At 40.2% G+C, this 26,145-nt stretch overlaps 1 protein-coding gene across 3 annotated transcripts in view; it reads right to left on the bottom strand.

The window, feature by feature from the left end:
• The window catches only part of LOC133559511 (alpha-1,6-mannosylglycoprotein 6-beta-N-acetylglucosaminyltransferase B-like), a 373,716-nt gene that overhangs the window by 57,760 nt on the left and 289,811 nt on the right, over nucleotides 1-26,145 (bottom strand). For all 3 annotated transcript variants that reach the window (XM_061911345.1, XM_061911354.1, XM_061911358.1), the window contains one exon: nucleotides 8,151-8,282. In XM_061911345.1, the coding sequence (XP_061767329.1) occupies nucleotides 8,151-8,282 (132 nt within the window). The remainder of the gene's footprint in view (nucleotides 1-8,150; nucleotides 8,283-26,145) is intronic.

Below are 26,145 nucleotides of genomic sequence, written 5' to 3'. Positions count from 1 at the left end.
TGTTTTTCGCTCACACACACTACTCAAACACTCTTATACACACTATACACATGCTATTTAGGCTAGCTGTATGTACATTTGAAACCATATTTACATCCAGCGTTTCCCTCCACCCACATTTAATGCCAAACAAACACTTACCAATCGATCCAGTGTCACAAGATGCGAAACTTCCGATCGTTGGTCTGCACATTTTACCGGCGATGCTAAGGCAAACATGGCCGAATAGCGTCAATAGCTATTCGCTCAATAGCTTCAGTTTCTTCTTCAATTTCGTTTTCGCTATCTGCCTCAATACTCCAACCATCCGTTTCAATACATGCGTAATCTGTTGAATCGCTTAAGCCGCTGAAATCCGGGTCTGAATCCGAGCTAATGTCGCTATATCTTGCTGTGCTATCCGTATTGGCATCACTGGATGACGTCACAGGAAAATGGACGACGGCTTCACAGATAGCGAAAATCAGGATATTTAAAGCTTTTTTTTAGGGATATTCCAGGATGGGTAAAATTTTGAAAAAAAACTTCAAAAAATAAAATAAGCCACTGGGAACTGATTTTTATTGGTTTTAACCCTTCTGAAATTGTGATAATGTTCCCCTTTAAGGAATAATCAATAAAATAATGGGAATAATATTGTTCATTGCCATTATTTTTTTCAAAATGTGTTTCAAAATCTGCTCAGGCCTGTGGGGTGGTCTTATTTCATGTGCCTCCACTTTGACAGTGTCTTTTCCCCGCAATCTTTTGTTGTAGTTTTTAGCATTACAATACGAGTCTACACACGGATTAAGGTCAAAATGTACCCTACTTTAGATATGAAATGGCAACAGTGGAGGATGAATGCTCTACATTAAAAGCATAAAGAAAAAGGAGCTTATTGACAACAGCGCGGACTACATCGTTGTGCGCAAACTTTCGGGACTTTTGCAGATTTTAAATACATTCCAGAAGTAAGAAAAGTTGGTTTTACATAATATTGCAAAACAAACAGCCAGTTAATAAGCCTACTAATAGGTGTTGTTTTGGGGTCCTTATGCACTCACCATAATAATAGCTGTATGTAGAAGCACAGTACGTCTGACAAGAGCAGGGGTCACCAACCTTTTTGAAACCAGGAGCTACTTCTTGGGTACTGATTAATGCGAAGGGCTACCAGTTTGATACAAACTTAAATAAATTGCCAGAAATAGCCAATTTGCTCTATTTACCTTTAATAAATAAAGATGGTGGCGCCCGGACGGGCTGCGACACTGCGGTGCTCTTGCTAAAGATGGAACATTTGGCGGAAATGCCGGACAGTTCTGCAGACTTCATGGCTGGCTCGCATCGTGGTCACTCCGTGATCACGTACGACCGCCAGACACTTCTGGATATGGACATATCGGGCCGTTTTGGACTGATAGACGCGGGCGTGCTAAACATGCTAACTAGCATGAGAATACGTCGGCGGCTACATCCAGCGGCCTGTGAAGCAGCGGAGTCTAGTAGCAGCGGGGGCCGTCTACGGAGCAGACGCCAGCGGTGTGATCGGAAACGCGGATGTCGAGCGGGGCTAAAAACAAAGCAGAAGGCTAATCCCCACAGTACACCACTTCCCTCCACCCTGAAGACGGATTTAAATAAAGGATGCGAGACTACTGGTCTGGGTAAGGAGTCAGTTAAATTAGAACAAGTTTTTTCTGCTTTGAGTGTTTCAGAGTTGGACATGTGTTTTACTGAGGTGGCTAACTATGATGCGTGCAGTTTATCAAAGCAACAAACAAACAATCGGAAAATCCCCGTTACCGAGGTGGCTAACCATGATGCGTGCAGTTTATCAAAGCAACAAACAAACAATCGGAAAATCCCCGTTACTGAGGTGGCTAACCATGATGCGTGCAGTTTATCAAAGCAACAATCAAACAATCGGAACATTCCCGTCGTATCAATTCCTAGATATGGTCGTAATTATACTGAATGCACTGGGCATAATAAACACAACATTATTAATATTGCTACTACGGATAATTTGATCAAAAATTCCCTAAAACAGCCCACTACCTATAATATAGGTTTTTTAAACATAAGATCATTGTCTCCCAAAACGTTGTTAGTTAATGATATCATCAGAGACAACAATCTTAACGTCATCGGTCTCAGTGAAACCTGGCTTAAACCAAACGACTTTTTTGCGCTAAATGAGGCATGTCCTCCTAACTTTACACATAGGCATATTGCCGGTCCGCTTAAAAGGGGTGGGGGGGTCGCACTAATATACAACGAAAACTTTAACCTTAGTCCTAACATAAATAATAAATATAAATCGTTTGAGGTGCTTACTATGAGGTCTGTCACACCGCTGCCTCTACACCTGGCTGTTATCTACCGCCCCCCAGGGCCCTGTTCGGACTTTATCAATGAATTCTCAGAGTTCGTTGCTGATCTAGTGACACACGCCGATAATATAATCATAATGGGGGACTTTAATATCCATATGAATACCCCATCGGACCCACCGTGCGTAGCGCTCCAGACTATAATTGATAGCTGTGGTCTCACACAAATAATAAATGAACCTAGCATCGCAACGGTAATACGATAGACCTAGTGCTTGTCAGGGGTATCACCGCTTCCAAAGTTACGATACTCCCGTATACTAAAGTATTGTCCGATCATTACCTTATAAAATTCGAGGTTCAGACGCATGTTCGTCAAACTAATAATAATAATAACTGCTATAGCAGCCGCAACATTAATACGGCCACAACGACAACTCTTGCTGACCTACTGCCCTCGGTAATGGCACCATTCCCAAAGTATGTGGGCTCTATTGATAACCTCACTAACAACTTTAACGACGCCCTGCGCGAAACCATTGATAACATAGCACCGCTAAAGTTAAAAAAGGCTCCAAAAAAGCGCACCCCATGGTTTACAGAAGAAACTAGAGCGCAGAAATTATTATGCAGAAAGCTGGAACGCAAATGGCGCACGACTAAACTTGAGGTGCACCATCAAGCATTTAGTGATGGTTTAATAACTTATAAACGCATGCTTACCTTAGCTAAAGCTAATTATTACTCAAATCTCATCCACCGTAATAAAAACGATCCTAAATTTTTGTTTAGTACGGTAGCATCGCTAACCCAACAAGGTACTCCTTCCAGTAGCTCCACCCACTCAGCTGATGACTTTATGCAATTCTTTAGTAAGAAAATTGAAGTCATTAGAAAGGAGATTAAAGACAATGCGTCCCAGCTACAACGGGGTTCTATTAACACTGACACGATTGTATATACGGCGGATACTGCCCTCCAAAATAGTTTCTCTCGTTTTGAGGAAATAACATTAGAGGAATTGTTACAACGTGTAAATGGAATAAAACAAACAACATGTTTACTTGACCCTCTTCCTGGGAAACTGATCAAGGAGCTCTTTGTATTATTAGGTCCATCAGTGCTAAATATTATAAACTTATCACTTTCCTCGGGCACTGTTCCCCTAGCATTCAAAAAAGCGGTTATTCATCCTCTTCTTAAAAGACCTAACCTCGATCCTGACCTCATGGTAAACTACCGACCGGTGTCTCACCTTCCCTTTATTTCAAAAATCCTCGAAAAAATTGTTGCGGAGCAGTTAAATGAACACTTAGCGTCTAACAATCTATGTGAAACCTTTCAATCCGGTTTCAGGGCAAATCAATCCACGGAGACAGCCCTCGCAAAAATGACTAATGATCTATTGCTAACGATGGATTCTGATGCGTCATCTATGTTGCTGCTCCTCGATCTTAGCGCTGCTTTCGATACCGTCGATCATAATATTTTATTAGAACGTATCAAAACACGAATTGGTATGTCAGACTTAGCCCTGTCTTAGTTTAACTCTTATCTTACTGATAGGATGCACTGTGTCTCCCATAACAATGTGACCTCGGACTACGTTAAGGTAACGTGTGGAGTTCCCCAGGGTTCGGTCCTTGGCCCTGCACTCTTCAGCATCTACATGCTGCCGCTAGGTGACATCATACGCAAATACGGTGTTAGCTTTCACTGTTATGCTGATGACACCCAACTCTACATGCCCCTAAAGCTGACCAACACGCCGGATTGTAGTCAGCTGGAGGCGTGTCTTAATGAAATTAAACAATGGATGTCCGCTAACTTTTTGCAACTCAACGCCAAAAAAACAGAAATGCTGATTATCGGTCCTGCTAGACACCGAACTCTATTTAATAATACAACTCTAACATTTGACAACCAAACAATTAAACAAGGCGACACGGTAAAGAATCTGGGTATTATCTTCGACCCAACTCTCTCCTTTGAGGCACACATTAAAAGCGTTACTAAAACGGCCTTCTTTCATCTCCGCAACATCGCTAAAATCCGCTCCATTCTGTCCACTAAAGACGCTGAGATCATTATCCATGCGTTTGTTACGTCTCGCCTCGACTACTGTAACGTATTATTTTCGGGTCTCCCCATGTCTAGCATTAAAAGATTACAGTTGGTACAAAATGCGGCTGCTAGACTTTTGACAAGAACAAGAAAGTTTGATCACATTACGTTAAGGTTTCACTACTTACGTATAAAATACTACACGGTCTAGCTCCATCCTATCTTGCCGATTGTATTGTACCATATGTCCCGGCAAGAAATCTGCGTTCAAAGGACTCCGGCTTATTAGTGATCCCCAAAGCCCAAAAAAAGTCTGCGGGCTGTAGAGCTTTTTCATTTCGGGCTCCAGTACTCTGGAATGCCCTCCCGGTAACAGTTTGAGATGCTACCTCAGTAGAAGCATTTAAGTCTCACCTTAAAACTCATTTGTATACTCTAGCCTTTAAATAGACTCCCTTTTTAGACCAGTTGATCTGCCGTTTCTTTTCTTTTTCTTCTATGTCCCACTCTCCTTTGTGGAGGGAGTCCGGTCCGATCCGGTGGCCATGTACTGCTCGCCTGTGTATCGGCTGGGGACATCTCTGCGCTGCTGATCAGCCTCCGCTTGGGATGGTTTCCTGCTGGCTCCGCTGTGAACGGGACTCTCGCTGCTGTGTTGGATCCGCTTTGGACTGGACTCTCGCGACTGTGTTGGATCCATTATGGATTGATCTTTCACAGTATCATGTTCTCATATGTTCTCATAGTCATCAGTATCATCAGTATCACAGTATCACGTTCTCATAGTCATTATTGTCACCGATGTCCCACTGGGTGTGAGTTTTCCTTGCCCGAGGATGTCGTAGTGGTTTGTGCAGCCCTTTGAGACACTAGTGATTTAGGGCTATATAAGTAAACATTGATTGATTGATTGATTGATATAAAAAAATGGGTATTTCTGTCTGTTATTCTGTCGTACATTTTTTTTCCTTTTACGGAAAGTTTTTTGTAGAGAATAAATGATGAAAAAAACACGTAATTGTACGGTTTAAAAGAGAAGAAAACACACAAAAAAATGAAAATAAAATTTTGAAACATAGTTTATCTTCAATTTTGACTCTTTAACATTCAAAATTCAACCGAAAAAAATGGAGAGAAACATTAGCTAATGCGAATCTTTTTGAAAAAATTAAAAAAATTATTTATGGAACATCATTAGTAATTTTTCCTGATTAAGGTTAATTTTAGAATTTGATGACATGTTATAAATAGGTTAAAATCCCATCTGCACTTTGTTAGAATATATAACAAATTGGACCAAGCTTTATTTCTAACAAAGCCAAATTATTATTTCTTCTAGATTTTACAGAACAAAAAATTTTAAATAAATTCAAAAGACTCTGAAATAAAATTTAAATATGATTCTACAGATTTTCTAGATTCGCCAGAGTAATTTTTATTTTATTTTATTCATAATAAGTTTGAAGAAATATTTCACAAATAATCCTTTGTCGAAAAAACAGAAGCTAAAATCAAAAATTAAATTAAAATGTATTTATTATTCTTTACAATAAAAAAAAAAAATTCTTGAACATTGATTTAAATTTTCAGGAAAGAAGAGGAAGGAATATAAAAGGTCAAAAGGTATATGTGTTTAAAAATGTATCATGATGTATAATGTTGTAGGTAAGTCATGTTCGAAATAAACTAAGAAAGAAAGAAAGAAAGAAAGAAAGAAAGAAAGAAAGAAAGAAAGAAAGAAAGAAAGAAAGAAAAATCCTAAAATCATTTTTAAGTTTGTATTTTTTCTCTAAAATTGTCTTCCTGAAAGTTATAAGAAGCAATGTAAAAAAAAAAAAAAAAAAAGAATTTATTTAAACAAGTGAAGACCAAGTCTTTAAAATATTTTCTTGGATTTTCAAATTCTATTTGAGTTTTGTCTCTCTTAAAATGAAAAATGTCGAGCAAAGCGAGACCAGCTTGCTAGTAAATAAAATACAATTTAAAAAATAGAGGCAGCACACTGGTAAGTGCTGCTATTTGAGCTATTTTAGAACAGGCCAGGGGGTTACTCATCTGGTCTTTACGGGCTACCTGGTGCCCGCGGGCACCGCGTTGGTGATCCCTGGACTAGAGTAATCCCAAATGCGCCGACAATCCATCAATACCATAGTTGTACTAAAAAACTTTGACATATTATTGAGCGCCGCATGTAACATTCTATATACTCAATGAAACATCAACGCTTTGGTCTTGAAGTTTGGGTACTTGCTAGTGTCATTTATTGAACAGGCGTTAAAGGGGAACATTATCACAATTTCAAAAGGGTTAAAAACAATAAAAATCAGTTCCCAGTGGCTTGTTGTATTTTTTGAAGTTTTTTTCCAAATGTTACCGGTCCCGGAATATCCCTAAATAAAGCTTTAAAGTGCCTTATTTTCGCTATCTTCGAAACCACTATCCATTTCCCTGTGACGTCATACAGGGCTGCCAACACAAACAACATGGCGGTTACCACAGCAAGATATAGTGACATTAGTTCGGATTCAGACTCGGATTTCAGCGCCTTAAGCGATTCAACAGATTACGCATGTATTGAAACAGATGGTCGGAGTATGGAGGCAGATAGCGAAAACGAAATTGAAGAAGAAATTCAAGCTATTGAGCGAATAGCTATTGACGCTATTCGACTATAGCGTGGGTGTACCTAATGAAGTGGCCCATAGCATGGCTGCCTTATTAGCATCGCCGGTAAAATGTGCGGACCAAACGATCAGGACTTTCGCATCTTGTGACACTGGAGCAACTTAAATCCGTCGATTGGTAAGTGTTTGTTTCGCATTAAATGTGGGTATCTAGTTTCAAATGTACAAACAGCTAGCGTAAATAGCATGTTAGCATCGATTAGCGTCGCATGTTACCATCGATTAGCTTGCAGTCATGCCGTGACCAAATATGTCTGATTAGCACATAAGTCAACAACATCAACAAAACTCACCTTTGTGATTTCGTTGACTTAATCGTTGCAAATGCATCTGCAGGTTATCTATACATCTCTGTGCCATGTCTGTCTTAGCATCGCCGGTCAAATGTGCAGACACTTTGGTACATTCAATGGGGGTCTGGCGGCAGATTTCTTGCCATTGGTGCAACTTGAATCCCTCCCTGTTAGTGCTGTTACACCCTCCGACAACACATCGACGAGGCATGATGTCTCCAGGGTTCCAAAAAATAGTCGAAAAAACGGAAAATAACAGAGCTGAGACCCGGTGTTTGTAATGTGAAAATGAATATGGCGGGTGTGTTACCTCGGTGACGTCACATTCTGACGTCATCGCTAAAAGACCGATAAACAGAAAGGCGTTTAATTTGCCAAAATTCACCCATTTAGAGTTCGGAAATCGGTTAAAAAAATACATGGTCTTTTTTCTGCAACATCAAGGTATATATTGACGCTTTCATAGGTTTGGTGATAATGTTCCCCTTTAACCAGCAGTCCACACGAACTGTATCTCTTAAGCGTGACTGCTATCTACTGGTCCCTCTTATCATTACACCATGTAACACAACCAGATTGAATACATTGAAAAGGGACATTATTGATTTTTGAGAAAATTTAAGGATTTTTAGTGCGCCTTATGGTCTGAAAAACACGCTGCATAGTTTGAACAGGCAGAATAGAAATCGTTCCGTTGAAAAACTCAAATAGAACATAGTGACAGGTTTTACGATATTTTCTACAACAATAAAATTCCCGCAGTAACAAAAAAAAGGCACTCCACTACTAACTTGTGTTTCTTGAGTGAGAGCCCCATGTGCTGCTTCATCTGCCGCAGGCCATGGTAGTCCGTATAGATGAGGTCAAAAGGCATAGGGGCAGTTATGGGGCAACTGCCTCTGCCGGGGGGCACGCCGAGGAAGCTGCAACAAACACACACATTGACATAAGCAGGAGAAACACTGTAGGAGAGCAAAGTATAAGAATGAACAAACAAAAGCATTCATTATTGGTGGAGATGATAGAAAAACATATAATAGAATAGATCTTTATTGTCATTGCACAAGTACAACGAGATTGATTTTTTGGTACAAGTCCCGCTAAGAGCAGACATACATTACAGGGAGACAAAACGGGACCGCAAACGGATCAGCCATTTTTACGGCGCTCCTTAAAAAGGTGAGAAAAGGGTAACTTTGGGTGAGAGGAGGGGGGAGTAAAAAAATATCAGTTTAAGGCTACACCCTCAGGATGGGTCCAGACCTCACATAGCATGGCACACATATTAGACATGGTACGTATATCACACCACTTGCAACAGAGGGAGGGGGTGGGTTTGAGGAGACTCGCTGCCGCTTTATAGCGCTGCTCAGCCATCCACAGTCCCAGAGGAATTAAGCAGTGGTGAAGGCGTTGATTTCAAGGGTGGGGGGTTATGTGTGTGCGTATATACCCAAATAACTTTTGGAGAGATGATGAATGTTTTTGTATGCCTTAGGCCGATAAAGTTCAGCTACAGGTGTTGTTGACAAAAAGGAAGGTCAAAAGCGATCAGATACTGAATGGATATCGGTGCAACATCTGCAAAAAAGAAATATCCTTTTGTACTGTATCGGCTTGCATCTAAACTGATAAACATAAGGCGCAAGCAGTCCTGCAGCGTGTTTACTACTAAAAAATCTGGACAGTCACTTAACATCTTTATGTCCTCCAACAAGCACACAAGTTTGTTATTTTCTTGTATTTTAGTGAATTCATTTGCCAAAGGTAAACATGGTAGGAGCTAGCAGATACACAACAGCTAAGCCCACTATAGCAGTGGTTCTCAAATGGGGATACGCGTACCCCTGGGGGTACTTGAAGGTATGCCATGGGATACGTGAGATTTTTTTTAAATATTCCAAAGATAACAACAATTCAAAAATCCTTTAAAAATATATTTATTGAATAATATTTCAAGAAAATATGAATGTAAGTTCATAAACTGTAAAAAAAAAATACAACAATGCAATATTCAGTGTTGACAGATAGATTTTTTGTGGACATGTTCCATAAATATTGATGTTAAAGATTTATTTTATTGTGAAGAAAATGTTTAGAATTAAGTTCATGAATCCAGATGGATCTCTACTACAATCCCCAAAGAGGGCACTTTAAGTTGATGATTACTTCTATGTGTAGAAATCTTTATTTATAATTGAATCACTTGTTTACTTTTCAACACGTTTTTAGTTATTTTTACATCTTTTTTCCAAATAGTTCAAGAAAGACCACTACAAATGAGCAATATTTTGCACTGTTATACAATTTAATAAATCAGAAACTGATGACATAGTGCTGTATTTTACTTCTTTATCTCTTTTTTTCAACCAAAAATGCTTTGCTCTGATTAGGGGTTACTTGAATCAAAAAAAAATTCACAGGGGGTACATCACTGAAAAAAGGTTGAGAACCACTGCACTATAGCACACAAGCTTGTTAGAATAATTTTGTATATATTATTACACTACTATTGTGCTTAAGGGCCGTTGCTATAATTATTGTCAATTGTGCTGAAGTGGTATTTTTCTTTGTCTGTGCAAAGCTGGCAATCCAAAAGATTGCAAGCCAGTCTCGTATCAGTGTCTGTGTCCAGGAAGCGCCTGCTGACTGCCAAGGCCGAACACAGCCGTGACGCAGACAGAGCAGAGACAAGGCGATATCACCAGTGTTAACACATTTGATTTTTTGTATTATCATATATTGTGTCTGGAGCTGCTGATTACCCCACTTCCTTCAGCGGCAGCTTCAGTGATGTAACCAGGGACTTCCCAAATAAATAGAGGAAGCACGTGTGCTGGACTTTAGAGCAAAGTTTGGATCTGTAAATAGAGTACAGCCCAAATAACGTCTCTCCTCAATGGAGCAAGATTCCTTGCTTCTTGTCTGTTTAGTAGATGTCATCAGTGTTTAAACCTGACATCCTAGATGTAAAGTGTCCTTAATTTTACAATATAATATCTAAGGCCCTATGTACATTAAACCGGATAACTGCTTAAACGAATAATTATTTAGCCTAAGCACCATGTCAGCCACGCTAAATCATCGTTTAAGGTCCCCCTCCTTGGATAATTTTTTACATGGGTAAGTGCACCGTGTATTTCTTGAATATCCGGCTCTTAGCTTTGTATGGACTCGTTGATAGTTTACAAAGGGAAGTCTGAGAGGAAGTGACGCCAAAAAGACATTCATGGATATTGTATATATATATATATATATATATATATATATATATATATATATATATATATATATATATATATATATATATATATATAACTATGTTTTTGTTAACATGTTGAAAGTATTTCATAAAAATACAAGAACGTAGTGTTTTCCCGATACCAATTTTGATACCGGTACTGGTACCAAAATGTATGTCGGTACTTTTGTATATAAAGGTGACCACAATTAATTTAATTATTGGCTTTATTTTAACAAAAAATCTTTGGGTAAATTAAACATATGTTTCTTATTGCAAGTTTGTCCTTAAATAAAATATTGAACATACAAAACAACGAACAAACAAAGACTCCTATTTAGTCTGCTGATGTATGCAGTAACATATTGTGTCATTTTCCATTCTATTATTTCGTCAACATTATTGCGAACGAGTGGAAGAAAATGAATTTTTAATGTACTTGTTCATTAATGGTTAATATGTGCTTACTTTCTATTTTAACATGTTCTATCTACACTTTTGTTAAAATGAAATAAAACAAGGCGACTCGGTAAAGAATCTGGGTGTTATCTTTGACCCAACTCTCTCCTTTGAGTAACACATTAAAAGCGTTACTAAAACGGCCTTCTTTCATCTCCGTAATATCGCTAAAATTCCGTCTCGTCTCGATTACTGTAACGTATTATTTTCGGGTCTCCCCATGTCTAGCATTAAAAGATTACAGTTGGTACAAAATGCGGCTGCTAGACTTTTGACAAGAACAAGAAAGTTTGATCACATTACGCCTGTACTGGCTCACCTGCACTGGCTTCCTGTGCACTTAAGATGTGACTTTAAGGTTTTACTACTTACATATAAAATACTACACGGTCTAGCTCCATCCTATCTTGCCGATTGTATCGTACCATATGTCCCGGCAAGAAATCTGCGTTCAAAGGACTCCGGCTAATTAGTGATTCCCAAAGCCCAAAAAAAGTCTGTGGGCTATAGAGCGTTTTCATTTCGGGCTCCAGTACTCTGGAATGCCCTCCCGGTAACAGTTCGAGATGCCACCTCACCTTAAAACTCATTTGTATACTCTAGCCTTTAAATAAACTCCCTTTTTAGACCAGTTGATCTGCCGTTTCTTTTCTTTTTCTCCTATGTCCAACTCTCCCTTGTGGAGGGGATCCGGTGGCCATGTACTGCTCGCCTGTGTATCGGCTGGGGACATCTCTGCGCTGCTGATCAGCCTCCGCTTGGGATGTTTTCCTGCTGGCTCCGCTGTGAACGGGACTCTCGCTGCTGTGTTGGATCCGCTTTGGACTGGACTCTTGCGACTGTGTTGGATCCATTATGGATTGAACTTTCACAGTATCATGTTAGACCCGCTCGACATCCATTGCTTTCCTCCTCTCCAAGGTTCTCATAGTCATCATTGTCACCGACGTCCCACTGGGTGTGAGTTTTCCTTGCCCTTATGTGGGCCTACCGAGGATGTCGTAGTGGTTTGTGCAGCCCTTTGAGACACTAGTGATTTAGGGCTATATAAGTAAACATTGATTGATAATAATCATTTAATATTCTCTTGTTTGATACTTTACATTAGTTTCGGATGACGTCACAAATTTGGGTATCAATCCGATACCAAGTCGTTACAGGATCAAACATTGGTCATATTCAAAGTCCTCATGTGTCCAGGGACATATTTCCTGACTTTATAAACAAAATATAAATAACTAAAAAAATGAAAGAAGATGTTGTGATACCAAAAAAATAGACGTAATCATAGTAGTGTCGAGATACACTACTGTACTTGGTATCATTACACGGATGTTAACTGTAGATTAGTGGTTCTTAACCAGGGTTCGATCAAACCCTAGGGGTTCGGTGAGTCGACCTCAGGGGTTCGGTGGAGCCTCCCCTCAAGCCACACCCGACTCATCGTGTACATAAAAACTTCTCCCTATCGGCATATTAGGGATACGGCAACAGCAGAACCCAAACTGATGTGCAAGTGTGTAATTTGTTACGAGTTTATGCACTGTGTTGGTTTTGTTCTTTGAACAAGGTGATGTTCATGCACGGTTGTGCACCAGCAAAATATCATATGACTTTGTCTTGAATTTGAAAAACATTTTATTTTTCACTAAAGAAGGGTTCGGTGGATGCGCATATGAAACTGGTGGGGTTCAGTACCTACAACAAGGTTAAGAACCACTACTGTAGATCCACAATTGGTGTATATTTTTGAGCTAATGTGAAGCATGTTTAGCTATTCCTCGTCCTGCAGATAGATACACATACATAAACTACAGTATGTCGTGTTAAAATTATTTCATAAAAATACAAGCACGTTTAACGCATATAGAAGTTGGTGTAACACCTTATTCTGATGACCAACATTGGCTGGAATCAGACAGGATCCACAGTAGTGCCGATAAGTTCCACAAGTTCGAATTTACATTGTGGAGGAAAACAAAAGTCCAACCCCACATGATTTTTAGCTTCTGATTTGTCCAGCTTCCACACCCTTTTTTATACCCATTACAAGAAATACATTGGCGTTAACTCTGTTGCCTGCTAGCTTTCTGAGACCCTTATTCTGTTAGCACAGGCAGGATTGTGAAGACCGGAACTGTCAAATACGAAGAGACTGTTGAAATTAAAAATGCTTCTTGCCTTACTTCCCGTTCCTTTTTTTTTTTTTCTTCACACTGCGCCATTCATTTTTAGATCTACCTAATGGGCACCCCAGCACCAGACTGTCCAGGAGCTTCCCGGTTTAGGCCCCGGAGGAGATTCCACTGGGGACGCCCCCTCAACTTAACAGGAGCATGCTCTGACTTTGCAGGGTGTGCATGTAGGAAGACATACCCAAGACTGACAGAAGTAGAATCATCCGGCAAACTATTTTTTCCACTTATTCTGCATTCCGCTCACAGTGACTTAAAGGCCTACTGAAACCCACTACTACCGACCACGAGGTCTGATAGTTTATATATCAATGATGAAATATTAACATTGCAACACATGCCAATACGGCCGGTTTAGTTTACTAAATTACAATTTTAAATTTCCCGCGGAGTTTCCTGTTGAAAACGTCGCGGAATGATGACGCGTGTTTGTAATTTTATTGGTTGGAGGGGACATATTAGCCAGCACCACTTACGGCTAAAAGTCGTCTCTTTTCATCGCGCAATTACACAGTATTTTGGACATCTGTGTTGCTGAATCTTTTCCAATTTGTTCAATTAATAATGGAGAAGTCAAAGTAGAAAGATGGAGGTGGGAAGCTTTAGCCTTTAGCCACACAAACACACGGTGTTTCCTTGTTTAAAATTCCCAGAGGTGAAGCTTTACTATGGATCTGAGCAGGCAAGCGAACATGGTTCCCAAACACTTGTCAACCAGCAGGTTTCGGTGAGAAAATTGTGGTAAAAAGTCGCCTCTTACCGGAGACATCAGCGGAGCTTGCGCCGTCCATGCAGCTGCCGTGACTTCCCTCAAAGACTGGCGTCAACACACCCCTCCGACTATCAGGTACTATTCAACTCACTAAAACACTAGCAACACAATAGAAAGATAAGGGATTTCCCAGGATTATCCTAGTAAATGTGTCTGAAAACATCTGAATCACTCCCAATGCAATCGCCTTTTTTTTTTTCTTTTTCTAGTCCTTCACTATCAATATCCTCATCCGCGAATCTTTCATCCTCGCTCAAATTAATGGGGAAATTGACACTTTCTCGGTCCGAATAGCTCTTGATGCTGGAGCTCACATTATAAACAATGTGAGGATGTGAGGAGCCCTCACACCAATGATGTCATCGTCTGCTACTTCCGGTAAAAGCAAGGCTTTTTTATTAGCGACCAAAAGTTGCGAACTTTATCGTGGATGTTCTCTACTAAATCCTTTCAGCAAAAATATGGCAATATCGTGAAATGATCAAGTATGACACATAGAATGGACCTGCTATCCCCGTTTAAATAAGAAAATCTCATTTCAGTAGGCCTTTAATAATTTGGCATTCGAGTGGCGCTGCAACTAATGACTATTTTCATAAGTTATTAATTAGCGACTAAATAAATGATTAGTCCACTAGTTGGATTATGAAGCCTATTCACTGGCTCTAATTCAGATATGTTTAGCCATAACAATAAAGATAATGTGTTGGAGCTTATCTACATTATTCATTTATTAATTGTTTTGACAATGGAATCAAATCATGCCAATGAAGATATTGATGGATTATTGGATGTTTTAGATGGATTATGATTGATGGATTGTGTTCAGCTGCTCACGCTAAGAAGACGGGACAGCTCGGCGCTTTTTTTGTCTGTCTGTCATGCTGAAGGAGGGAGGAGTTAAACAGTTTGTTTACTTGGTACGGCTACTCTGTCGTTCCAAAAAAGCTTAGAAAAAATTAAAATAAAGATTGCAGAGGAGCTCTGAGTAGGAGGTTTATAACTCACTAAATAAGTTATTTTGATTATGTAGAAAGTCAACCACTGAGAGTATTTTTTGTTTGGGAAAATAAATGATCAACATTTTGAATCTAGAAATATCTCCGCGACTGCTTATTAAGAATTTTAATGAGTCATAAAGATCCTCCTCAAAGCTCCTCTGCAATCTTTATTTTTATTTTTTCTAACCTTTTTTGGAACGACAGAGTAGCCGTAACATTATGAGTTAATTCAGAAATATTAATTCATATTGTAACTGTGCTGCTTTTTAGGCGGTTACCAAAATAAAAAGAACTCTAAACATTGGCCCAACATGCTTCTAAAAAAATTATCAATGTTTTATGGAAAAAAACAAAAAACTGTCAAAATAGTAGCAATAAAAACAAACAACAAAACTCTAAAGCTATCAAGTTTCCATAAAAAGTGCACTTTGAAATAATTAAGTGAAAACCTTTAAGACAAGTATAAACACACATTATTAACTATTTCCACAAGGAGTCAGAGACCGCCAGCTGCCTCCACTTTAAAATGCTCCCGCACTAGAGATGCGCGGATAGGCAACTATATCATCCGCAACCGCATCACTAAAGTCGTCATCCGCCCGCCATCCACCCGAACCAACATTTTATCGAAACCGCAACCGCCCGCCACCCGCCCGTTGTTATATATCAGAGGTCGGCAATCTTTACCACTCAAAGTGCTATTTTGACCCGTTTCACAGAGTAAAGAAGATAATAGGAGCAGCAACCATTCTCGCTAATATTTGCTGAAGCTCATCTAGATAACCAGAATAAGGGCGTGCTTTGAAGCCATTGCCTTTGAATCCTTCTACAACATGTACAAACTGCTTTCCAGTCCAGCAACATGTTGTATGCAACTTAAGCAGATACACGTACAAGATTGAAAGGCATACTGGGTGACATAGAATACACTGATGGTTGTGATATAAACAACTTTAACACTTTAATATGTGCCACACTGTGAAGCCACACCAAACAAGAATGACAAACACATTTCGAAGGAACATCCCCAAACTAACACAACATAAACGCAACACAACAAATACCCAGAATCCTTTGCATCCATGACTGTTCCTGACTATATTTTACACTCCCGCACCCCCAACCCCGCCCACCTTACCAACGCACGAGGGGGGGGGGAGTGTAAAATATAACCAGGAAAATCATGGATGCAAAGGATTCTGGGTATTAGTTGTGTTGCGTTTATATTGTGTTACTGTGAGGATGTTCCCCAGAAATGTGTTTGTCATTTTTGTTTGGTGTGGCGCATATAAGTAAGTGTTACATTTGTTTATATCACAACCATCAGTGTACTCTGTGTCACCCAGTATGCCTTGCAGTCGTGTGCATGTGTCTGCGGAAGCCACATACAACATTTTGCTGGACTGGCAAGCAGTTTGTACATGTTGTAGAAGGCGTTAAAGTCAAAGGCTTCATAGCATGCCCTCATCCTTGTTGTATGGATGACCGCCAGCTGATATACGCGACGATGTTTGCGGCTCCTAATGCCTTTTTTACTTTGTGACACGGGTCAAAACGGCTCTTTGAGTGGTAAAGGTTACCGATCCCTGAAAAATGTATATTAAATATTTCCGAATGGTTCAACCGCCACCCGCCCGAATCAATCTAAAATAAATTTTTCCGTCATGTCACCCGCCCGACCCGCGGTCTCATCCGCGGATTCCGCGGATGAGACCGCAAACCGCGCATCTCTATCCCACACACATGACAGATGCACTACCATTATAAATCGCTCCAGAGTATACGTCACACCGGCCAAAAATGCATAATAAAGAAGGAAAAAAACATACAGTATATACGTCGCACTGGAGTATAAGTCGCATTTTTGGAGGAATTTGTTTGATAAAATCCAACACCAAGAATAGACATTTGAAAGGCAATTTAAAATAAATAAAGAATAGTGAACAACAGGCGGAATAAGTGTACGTTATATGACGCATTAATAAACAACTGAGAAGGTGCCTGGTATGTTAACGTAACATATTATGGTAAGAGTCATTCAAATAACTATAACATATAGAACATGCTAAACATTTACCAAACAATCTGTCACTCCTAGTCGATAAATCCCATTAAATCTTCTTTCTCGATGTCGCTTCTAAACAACTCTGCCAACTCCAAAGGTATGCGCCTCTTCCTCTTGTCGTTTTCTGCTGCATATTTCACTACGTCCATCTTGTAATCTGCAGTGCATAATTTCCTTTTCGGTGTCATTTTTGTTCAGCCCTTCTCAGTTTTTATAAGTTACCGCCAACGATGAAATTATCCATTTTAATAGTTACGGCAGTAGCGTATAGCATATAGCAGTTAGCATTCCATGACCCACAATGCACTTCTGCCATGAACCTCCCCCGCCGAATTCTTATTGGTTGACGTGTGTGTGACGATTGCTGACATTTTCTTCGTCTCTTCTGTGAATGAGATAAATAATATTATTTGATATTTTACGGTAATGTGTTAATATAAGTCGCTCCTCAGTATATATGTCGCACCCTCGGCCAAACTATGAAAAAAACTGCGACTTATAGTCCGAAAAATACGGTACTGCTTTGCAAACTGAATACATTTTGTTATCAGTTTGCAAAGCAGTACATATATCTTTAAGTGTGAAATGTTCACATACTTTCAACGTTTACTGTTGTGATGTTGCGCATGTCTGTTTTCGTCCGGAAAAACACGAGCAATGACGTCACGGTTGTTTTTGACGAATGAATTTGTTGTTATAAATATTCAACTTTTAAGTAATAGTCCCTACTGGTGTTGTCCCAATACCAATATTTTGGTATTGGTACCAGTACTAAAAAATATTTTGGTACTTTTCTGCACTTTTCTAAATAAAGGGGACCACAAAAATTGCATTATCTCCTTTATTTTTAACAAAAAATCTTAAGGTACAACAAACAAATGTTTATTATTGCAAGTTTGTCCTAAATAAAAAAGTGAACATACAAGACAATTTGTCTTTAAGTAGTAAGTAAACAAACAAATGCTTCTAATTAGTCTGCTGACGTATGCAGTAACATATTGTGTCATTTTCCTATTCTATTATATTGTCAAATTTATTATGGACAAGTGGTAGAAAATGAATTATTAATCTACCTGTTCATTTACTGTTGATATCTGCTCACTTTCTCTTTTAACATGTTCTATCTACACTTCTGTTAAAATGTAAGCAGTTACAGGATCATACATTGGTCATATTCAAAGTCATCATGTGTCCAGGGACATATTTCCTGAGTTTATAAACATAATATACATTTAAAAGAAACAAAAGAAGATGTTTTGATGCCAAAAAATATCAACGCAGTCATAGTAGTATCGACTAGATACGGTCTTGTACTTGGTATCTTTACAGTGGATGTTAGGTGCAGATCCACCAATGGCGTTGGTTTACATTTTGACGCTGGTGAGCTACGGTGTGTAGTGAAACATGTTTAGCTATTCCTTGTCCTGCAGGGATGATACTTGTAGGAACCTTACTTTATTTGTTGCCACGGAAACCAGGATTAGTGATTTAGAAGTAGCTAAGTGACTGCAGACAGCAGCTAGATTTTAGCCGATAGCTAGCTAGCCATGTCTTAAAGCACTTCTTCCTGAGGGCGTTTCTTCACCTTTGTTCTTAGTTTTCAAGCCAAAATGCGTCCGTTCTCCCTTTTCTGTCTACACACTGTGTCTGTTTGTACAGTGGGGCAAAAAAGTATTTAGTCAGCCACCGATTGTGCAAGTTCTCCCACTTAAAATGATGACAGAGGTCTGTAATTTTCATCATAGGTACACTTCAACTGTGAGAGACAGAATGTGAAAAAAAATCTCCAGGAATTCACATTGTAGGAATTTTAAATAATTTATTTGTAAATTATGGTGGAAAATAAGTATTTCGTCAGAATTTATTTGTAAATTATGGTGGAAAATAAGTATTTGGTCAACCATTCAAAGCTCTCACTGATGGAAGGAGGTTTTGGCTCAAAATCTCACGATACATGGCCCCATTCATTTGTTTCCTTAACACGGATCAATCGTCCTGTCCCCTTAGCAGAAAAACAGCCCCAAAGCATGATGTTTCCACCCCCATGCTTCACAGTAGGTGTGGTGTTCTTGGAATGCAACTCAGTATCCTTCTTCCTCCAAAAACGACGAGTAGAGTTTATACCAAAAAGTTCTATTTTGGTTTCATCTGACCACATGGCATTCTCCCATGTGGTCTCTGGCAAACTTCACACGGGCCTGGACATGCACTGGCTTAAGCAGGGGGACACGTCTGGCACTGCAGGATTTTATTCTCTGTCGGCGTAGTGTGTTACTGATGGTAACCTTTGTTACTTTGGTCCCAGCTCTCTGCAGGTCATTCACCAGGTCCTCCCTTGTGGTTCTGGGATTTTTGCTCACCGTTCTCATGATCATTTCGACCCCACGGGATGAGATCTTGTGTGGATCCCCAGATCGAAGGAGATTATCTGTGGTCTTGTATGTCTTCCATTTTCTGATAATTGCTCCCACAGTTGATTTTTTCACACCAGGCTGCTTTCCTATTGTAGATTCACTCTTCCCAGTCTGGTGCTGGTCTACAATTCTTTTCCTGGTGTCCTCCGACAGCTCTTTGGTCTTAGCCATAGTGGAGTTTGGAGTCTGACTGTTTGAGGCTGTTGACAGGTGTCTTTTATACAGATAACGATTTCAAACAAGTGCCATTAATACAGGTAACAAGTGGAGGACAGAAGAGCTTCTTAAAGAAGAATTTACAGGTCTGTGAGAGCCAGAGATCTTCCTTGTTTGAAGTGACCAAATACTTATTTTCCACCATAATTTACAAATAAATTATTTAAAATTCCTACAATGTGAAGTCTAGATTTTTATTTCACATTCTGTCTCTCACAGTTGAAGTGCACCTATGATGAAAATTATAGACCTCTGTCATCATTTTAAATGGGAGAACTTGCACAATCGGTGGCTGACTAAATGCTTTTTTGCCCCACTGTAAGTACTCTGTAATTGTGCACTGTTGAACATGCTTGTCTGCTTGTAAACCAGCAATGATACAACGTGACGACGACGTGGGCACAGGGTGATGGTGGACTAGTACTTTTCAGAGGCGGTATAGTACCGAATATGATTCATTAGTATCGCTGTCCCATATACTAATACAGTACAACTCTTGTCCCTACATAGTTTTGTCACTAAACGATGTCATTAACGCAGATTTTTATTTAGAATATTTGCAGTTCAGGGATGTGTGGTTTAAATTTTCTCTGTAGTTTTTGAACGGGGAATAATCCCATTCTTCTATCAGACAGCATTCAGAAGAGTAGCGGTACTTTCAATCAAAGCGAAGCCAGAGGGCACCAGCCTTTGGCAAAGCATAACACAAACTAACAAGATGAAAAGAGGATTGATGAAGACCTGGGTCAGTGGTACTTTTGCAGCAGCATCAGCACCAGCAGATGGCCGATGAATGGAGTGTGTGTGTGCGTGTGTGTTCCTTCATATACACAGATGATGCCGACATGCGTCAGTAACAAAATGCATCAACTGTGACATGCATTGAAACACTGATTTGGTCCATCTATATTGGCCTCACGTCTACAGAGATACATCTACAATTATACAGCACACTCACATGTCACTTTGTCAGGTCTGATACAAAGGCAGTATCAATAATATTCCCATTTCACCCATCACCATGATACAGTGCAGTGAAAGTCCACATGTAAGACGAATATAAGGATTGTCAAAAGCCATAAAAGAAGAAGAAATTGCAGCAATGCCAGCAATTCCAAAACACACAAACATCATAGTCCTTTCAATCCATTTTCTACCGCTTGTCCATTTGGGCTCGCGGTGTGTCGTTGGAGCCTATCTCAGCTGCATTCGGGCGGTAGGCGGGGTACACCGTGGACAAGTCGCCACCTCATCACAGGGCCAACACAGATAGACAGACAACATTCACTCTCACATTCACACACTAGGGCCAATTTAGTGTTGCCAATCAACCTATCCCCAGGTGCATGTCTTTGGAGGTGGGAGGAAGCCGGAGTACCCGGAGGGAACCCACGCAGTCACGGGGAGAACATGCAAACTCCACACATTGACTTTGTTATTTTCTTTAAGGACATTGAGAGGCTGATGAAACCCCACTTAGAAAGGTCATAATTGGATTTGATTTTCTACTTTCAAAACACTTCCTTGAGGGCTTTAATTCCAGGAACACCAAACCTATCATCACGCATGGTGGTAAATGGTAAATGGGTTGTAATTGTATAGCGCTTTTCTACCTTCAAGGTACTCAAAGCGCTACTTCCACATTCACCCATTCACACACTGATGGAGGGAGCTGCCATGCAAGGCGCTAACCAGCACCCATCAGGAGCAAGGGTGAAGTGTCTTGCTCAAGCACACAACGGACGTGACGAGGTTTTGTACTAGGTGGGGATTGAACCAGGGACCCTCGGGCCACTCTCCCAACCGCGCCACGCCAAATACCACCACTACTCCGTGGTGGTGGTATTTGTCATGTCCTGGTGATTATATTTAGTTTGGCTATGTTCTGTTTGGTTTTTGGATTTTGTCAGTTCCTGTTTTTTCACTCCCTGCTTTTTTTCCATGACAACCCATTAGTTTTCACCGGTCCTCATGTTACGCACCTGATTCATTTGGACTCATGCACCTTTCGTCAATCACCACACAATATTAAAGCCTGCAGTTGCCAGGCAGTCAGCTTTGCAAAATCACCCTCTATACACCCTTGTTATTCATGCTGATGATCCATGCTGCTAGTTTTCATGCTATTTTCTCGCTCCAAGTAAGTTTTCCTTAATTCATGCCATAGTTTGCAGGTTTTATTTTATGTCCATAGTTCTGCATTTGTGCGAGTTTTTGTTTATACTCTTTGTTTTGGAGTACTTTTGAGTGTTAAAATTAAAAGATGTCATTACCTTCATGCCATGTCCGATCCAGTCGCTTCGCACCTCAGGAAAACAATCCACACCATAGTCCTAGTCTTGACATTAATACGCTCTGGGCCTCTTTGCAAAATTGACTGCTTTAGTAAATGGGACAATGAAAAAGGAGGATTACCTCCAAATTCTTCAGGACAAGCTAAAATCCTCAGCCCGGTGGTTGGCTCTTGGGCGCAGTTGGGTGTTCCAACAGGACAATGACCCCAAACACATGTCAAAAGTGGTAAAGGAATGGTTAAATCAGGCTAAAATTAGGGTTTTAGAATGGCCTTCCAAAAGTCCTGACTTAAACATGTGGACAATGCTGAAGAAACAAGTCCATGTCAGAGAGCCAACAGATTTAGCTGAACTGCACCAATTTTGTCAAGAGTGATCAAAAATTCAAGCAGAAGCTTGTGGATGGCTACCAAAATCGCCTTATTGCAGTGAAACTTGCCAAGGGACATGTAACCAAATATTAACATTGCTGTATGTATACTTTTGACCAAGCAGATTTTGTCACATTTTCAGTAGACCCATAATAAATTCATAAAAGAACCAAACTTCATGAATGTTTTTTGTGACCAACAAGTACGTGTTCCAATCACTCTATCACAAAAAAATAAAACAGTTGTTGAAATGATTGAAAACTCAAGACAGCCATGACATTATGTTCTTTACAAGTGGATGTAAACTTTTGACCACAACCGTAAGTTCAAACTGTACACAACTTTGTATTAGAAATGGCAACAGCAGAGGATGCATGTGCATGTACGAGCCAGTCTGCCCCACAACAAGAGGATACAGAAAAAGAAGAAGCTTGTTGACTACAGCGTCGGACTACAATGGCAGACCCGCACAGAGTTCTTTGGGTAGACCTCTACCCGAAGAGTACCCGATATGGAGATATCCGCTGATGTCACTTGATGGAAATATGTCGCAACGGCTCGTTTAGAGGAAGCAAGACGGAAGGGCAAGATTGTTTAATACAGGGGTGTCAAACTCAAATACAGAGTGGGCCAAAATTTAAAACTGAACAAAGCCGCGAGCCAAGGTTGAACAAATTAACCTTTTAATAGGGACCCAAACAAGTTTTGCATTGAACATTGAACAAGCAAGTCTTATATACAGTAACTTTATAGTGACATGCAAAATCGAGTTTCAAATAATAATAATAGTAAATAAAAAATATCAATGGCATATCCAATAAAATTTAAATACAAATTTAATGCCTCTTTTCTATTTGCAGCTTTCTGAGGTAAATATCAAAATATATTGTAGCGTCCCGAAAGAGTTAGTGCTGCAAGGGTTTCTGGGTATTTGTTCTGTTGTGTTTATGTTATGTTACAGTGCAGATGTTCTCCCGAAATGTGTTTGTCATTCTTGTTTGGTGTAAGTTCACAGTGTGGTGCATATTTGTAACAGTGTTAAAGTTGTTTGTACCGCCACCATCAGTGTGACCTGTATGGCTGTTGACCAAGTATGCCTTGCATTCACTTGTGTGTGTGTGTAATAGCCGCATATATTATGCGGGTGGGCCTGCACGCTGTTTGTAGTGAGGAAATGTGGACGTGACGACAGGTTGTAGAGAATGCTAAAGGCAATGCCTTTAAGGCACGCCCTCAATATTGTTGTCCGGGTGAAAATCGGGAGAATGCTTACTTGCCCCGGGAGATTTTCGGGAGGGGTACTGAACTTCGGGAGGAATGGCAAGTGTGAGAAATTGCGGTGTTACAGCCAGGGGCGCCGAAAAGGGGGGGTGAAGGAGACGGATTCTAGGTGCTCATGATGGAGGGGGGCCCATAGAGGCTCCTAATGATGATGAAATTATGTGTTGGGGGCCCTGTAAAGATTCTTTTCATGGGGCCCAAAATCCCTAGCGGCGCCCCCGGTTACAGCGGCACCGCTGCTGTGTAATAACAGCGGGGCAGCTGTAATGTTAATTTGATATTGCCTCAAGGGCCAAATTTGGCCCGCGGGCCAGAGTTTGACACCCATGGTTTAATACATATATCTGCAATGTCTCCATGGTTTGATTTCAAACTTAAGCAGGCCCTGATACCTGACAACTTGTATACCATGAATTGATTAAAGTGGACCCCGACTTAAAGGGGAACATTATCACCAAACCTATGCAAGCTTCAATATATACCTTGATGTTGCAGACAAAAGATTATGTATTTTTTTAACCGATTTCCGAACTCTAAATGGGTGAATTTTGAAAAAATTTAACGCCTTTCTGTTTATCAGTCTTTTAGCGATGACGTCAGAACGTGACGTCACCGAGGTAACACACCCGCAATTTTCATTTTCAACACATTACAAACACCGGGTCTCAGCTCTGTTATTTTCCGTTTTTTTCTACTATTTTTTGGAACCTTGGAGACATCATGCCTCGTCGGTGTGTTGTCGGAGGGTGTAACAACACTAACAGGGAGGGATTCAAGTTGCACCACTGGCAAGAAATCTGCCGCCAGACCCCCATTGAATGTACCAGAGTGTCTGCACATTTGACCGGCGATGCTAAGACAGACATGGCACAGAGATGTATGGATAACCTGCAGATGCATTTGCAACGATTAAGTCAACGAAATCACAAAGGTGAGTTTTGTTGATGTTGTTGACTTATGTGCTAATCAGACATATTTGGTCACGGCATGACTGCCAGCTAATCGATGCTAAAATGCTATGCTAATCGATGCTAACATGCTATTTACGCTAGCTGTTTGTACATTTGAAACTAGATACCCACATTTAATGCGAAACAAACACTTACCAATCGACGGATTTAAGTTGCTCCAGCGTCACAAGATGCGAAAGTCCTGATCGTTTGGTCCGCACATTTTACCGGCGATGCTAATAAGGCAGCCATGCTGTGGGCCACTTCATTAGGTACACCCACGCTATGGCCGAATAGCGTCAATAGCTATTCGCTCAATAGCTTCAGTTTCTTCTTCAATTTCGTTTTCGCTATCTGCCTCCATACTCCGACCATCTGTTTCAATACATGCGTAATCTGTTAAATCGCTTAAGCCGCTGAAATCCGAGTCTGAATCCGAGCTAATGTCGCTATATCTTGCTGTGGTAACCGCCATGTTGTTTGTATTGGCAGCCCTGTATGACGTCACAGGGAAATGGATAGTGGTTTCGAAGATAGTGAAAATAAGGTACTTTAAAGTTTTCCATCCATCCATCCATTTCCTACCGCTTATTCCCTTTCGGGGTCGCGGGGGGCGCTGGCGCCTATCTCAGCTACAATCGGGCGGAAGGCGGGGTACACCCTGGACAAGTCGCCACCTCATCGCAGGGCCAACACAGATAGACAGACAACATTCACACTCACATTCACACACTAGGGCCAATTTAGTGTCGCCAATCAACCTATCCCCAGGTGCATGTCTTTGGAAGTGGGAAGAAGCCGGAGTACCCGGAGGGAACCCACTCATTCACGGGGAGAACATGCAAACTCCACACAGAAAGATCCCGAGCCTGGATTTGAACCCAGGACTGCAGGAACTTCGTATTGTGAGGCAGACGTTTTATTTAGGGATATTCCGGGACCGGTAAAATTTTGAAAAACACTGGGAACTGATTTTTATTGTTTTTAACCCTTTTGAAATTGTGATAATGTTCCCCTTTAAACAAGTTGAAAAACTTATTCGGGTGTTACCATTTAGTGGTCAATTGTACGGAATATGTACTGTACTGTGCAATCTACTAATAAAAGTTTCAATCAATCAATGTACCAATAGTTAAAAAAGTTGGTTTTGCATATTAGTTCTCCTTTAAGGAGTGTGCAACAAACAACAACATTCGGAGTTGGGGTCATTTAAACTTTGGCCTGTCCCATTAGACACACCAATAAGCTTGTTTATAGATGTACAATAAAACTCCTCATAGGAAGTTTCCATTTGTTATAACTTTGTGACATGATACAATGCACATTAATGAATATATAAAATATAAATGTGGGAGATCGTAGCTAAAGGCTGATTTCCATCTGCCGTCCCTTGCAGGTTGATGCTAACCTGCTGGGGATCTCATTGTAAAGAAACAAGCCCAGGACTCCCACTAATTCAGCGTTATAGTGAGTCATATTTTTCATGCACTTATTTTTGCTGGAGTTATCAAAACTGGACCTCTGTTC

The sequence above is a fragment of the Nerophis ophidion genome, linkage group LG01 (genome assembly GCF_033978795.1).
Source record: "Nerophis ophidion isolate RoL-2023_Sa linkage group LG01, RoL_Noph_v1.0, whole genome shotgun sequence".
Classification (NCBI taxonomy): domain Eukaryota; kingdom Metazoa; phylum Chordata; class Actinopteri; order Syngnathiformes; family Syngnathidae; genus Nerophis; species Nerophis ophidion.
This window is presented reverse-complemented; position numbering and strand designations above follow the sequence as displayed.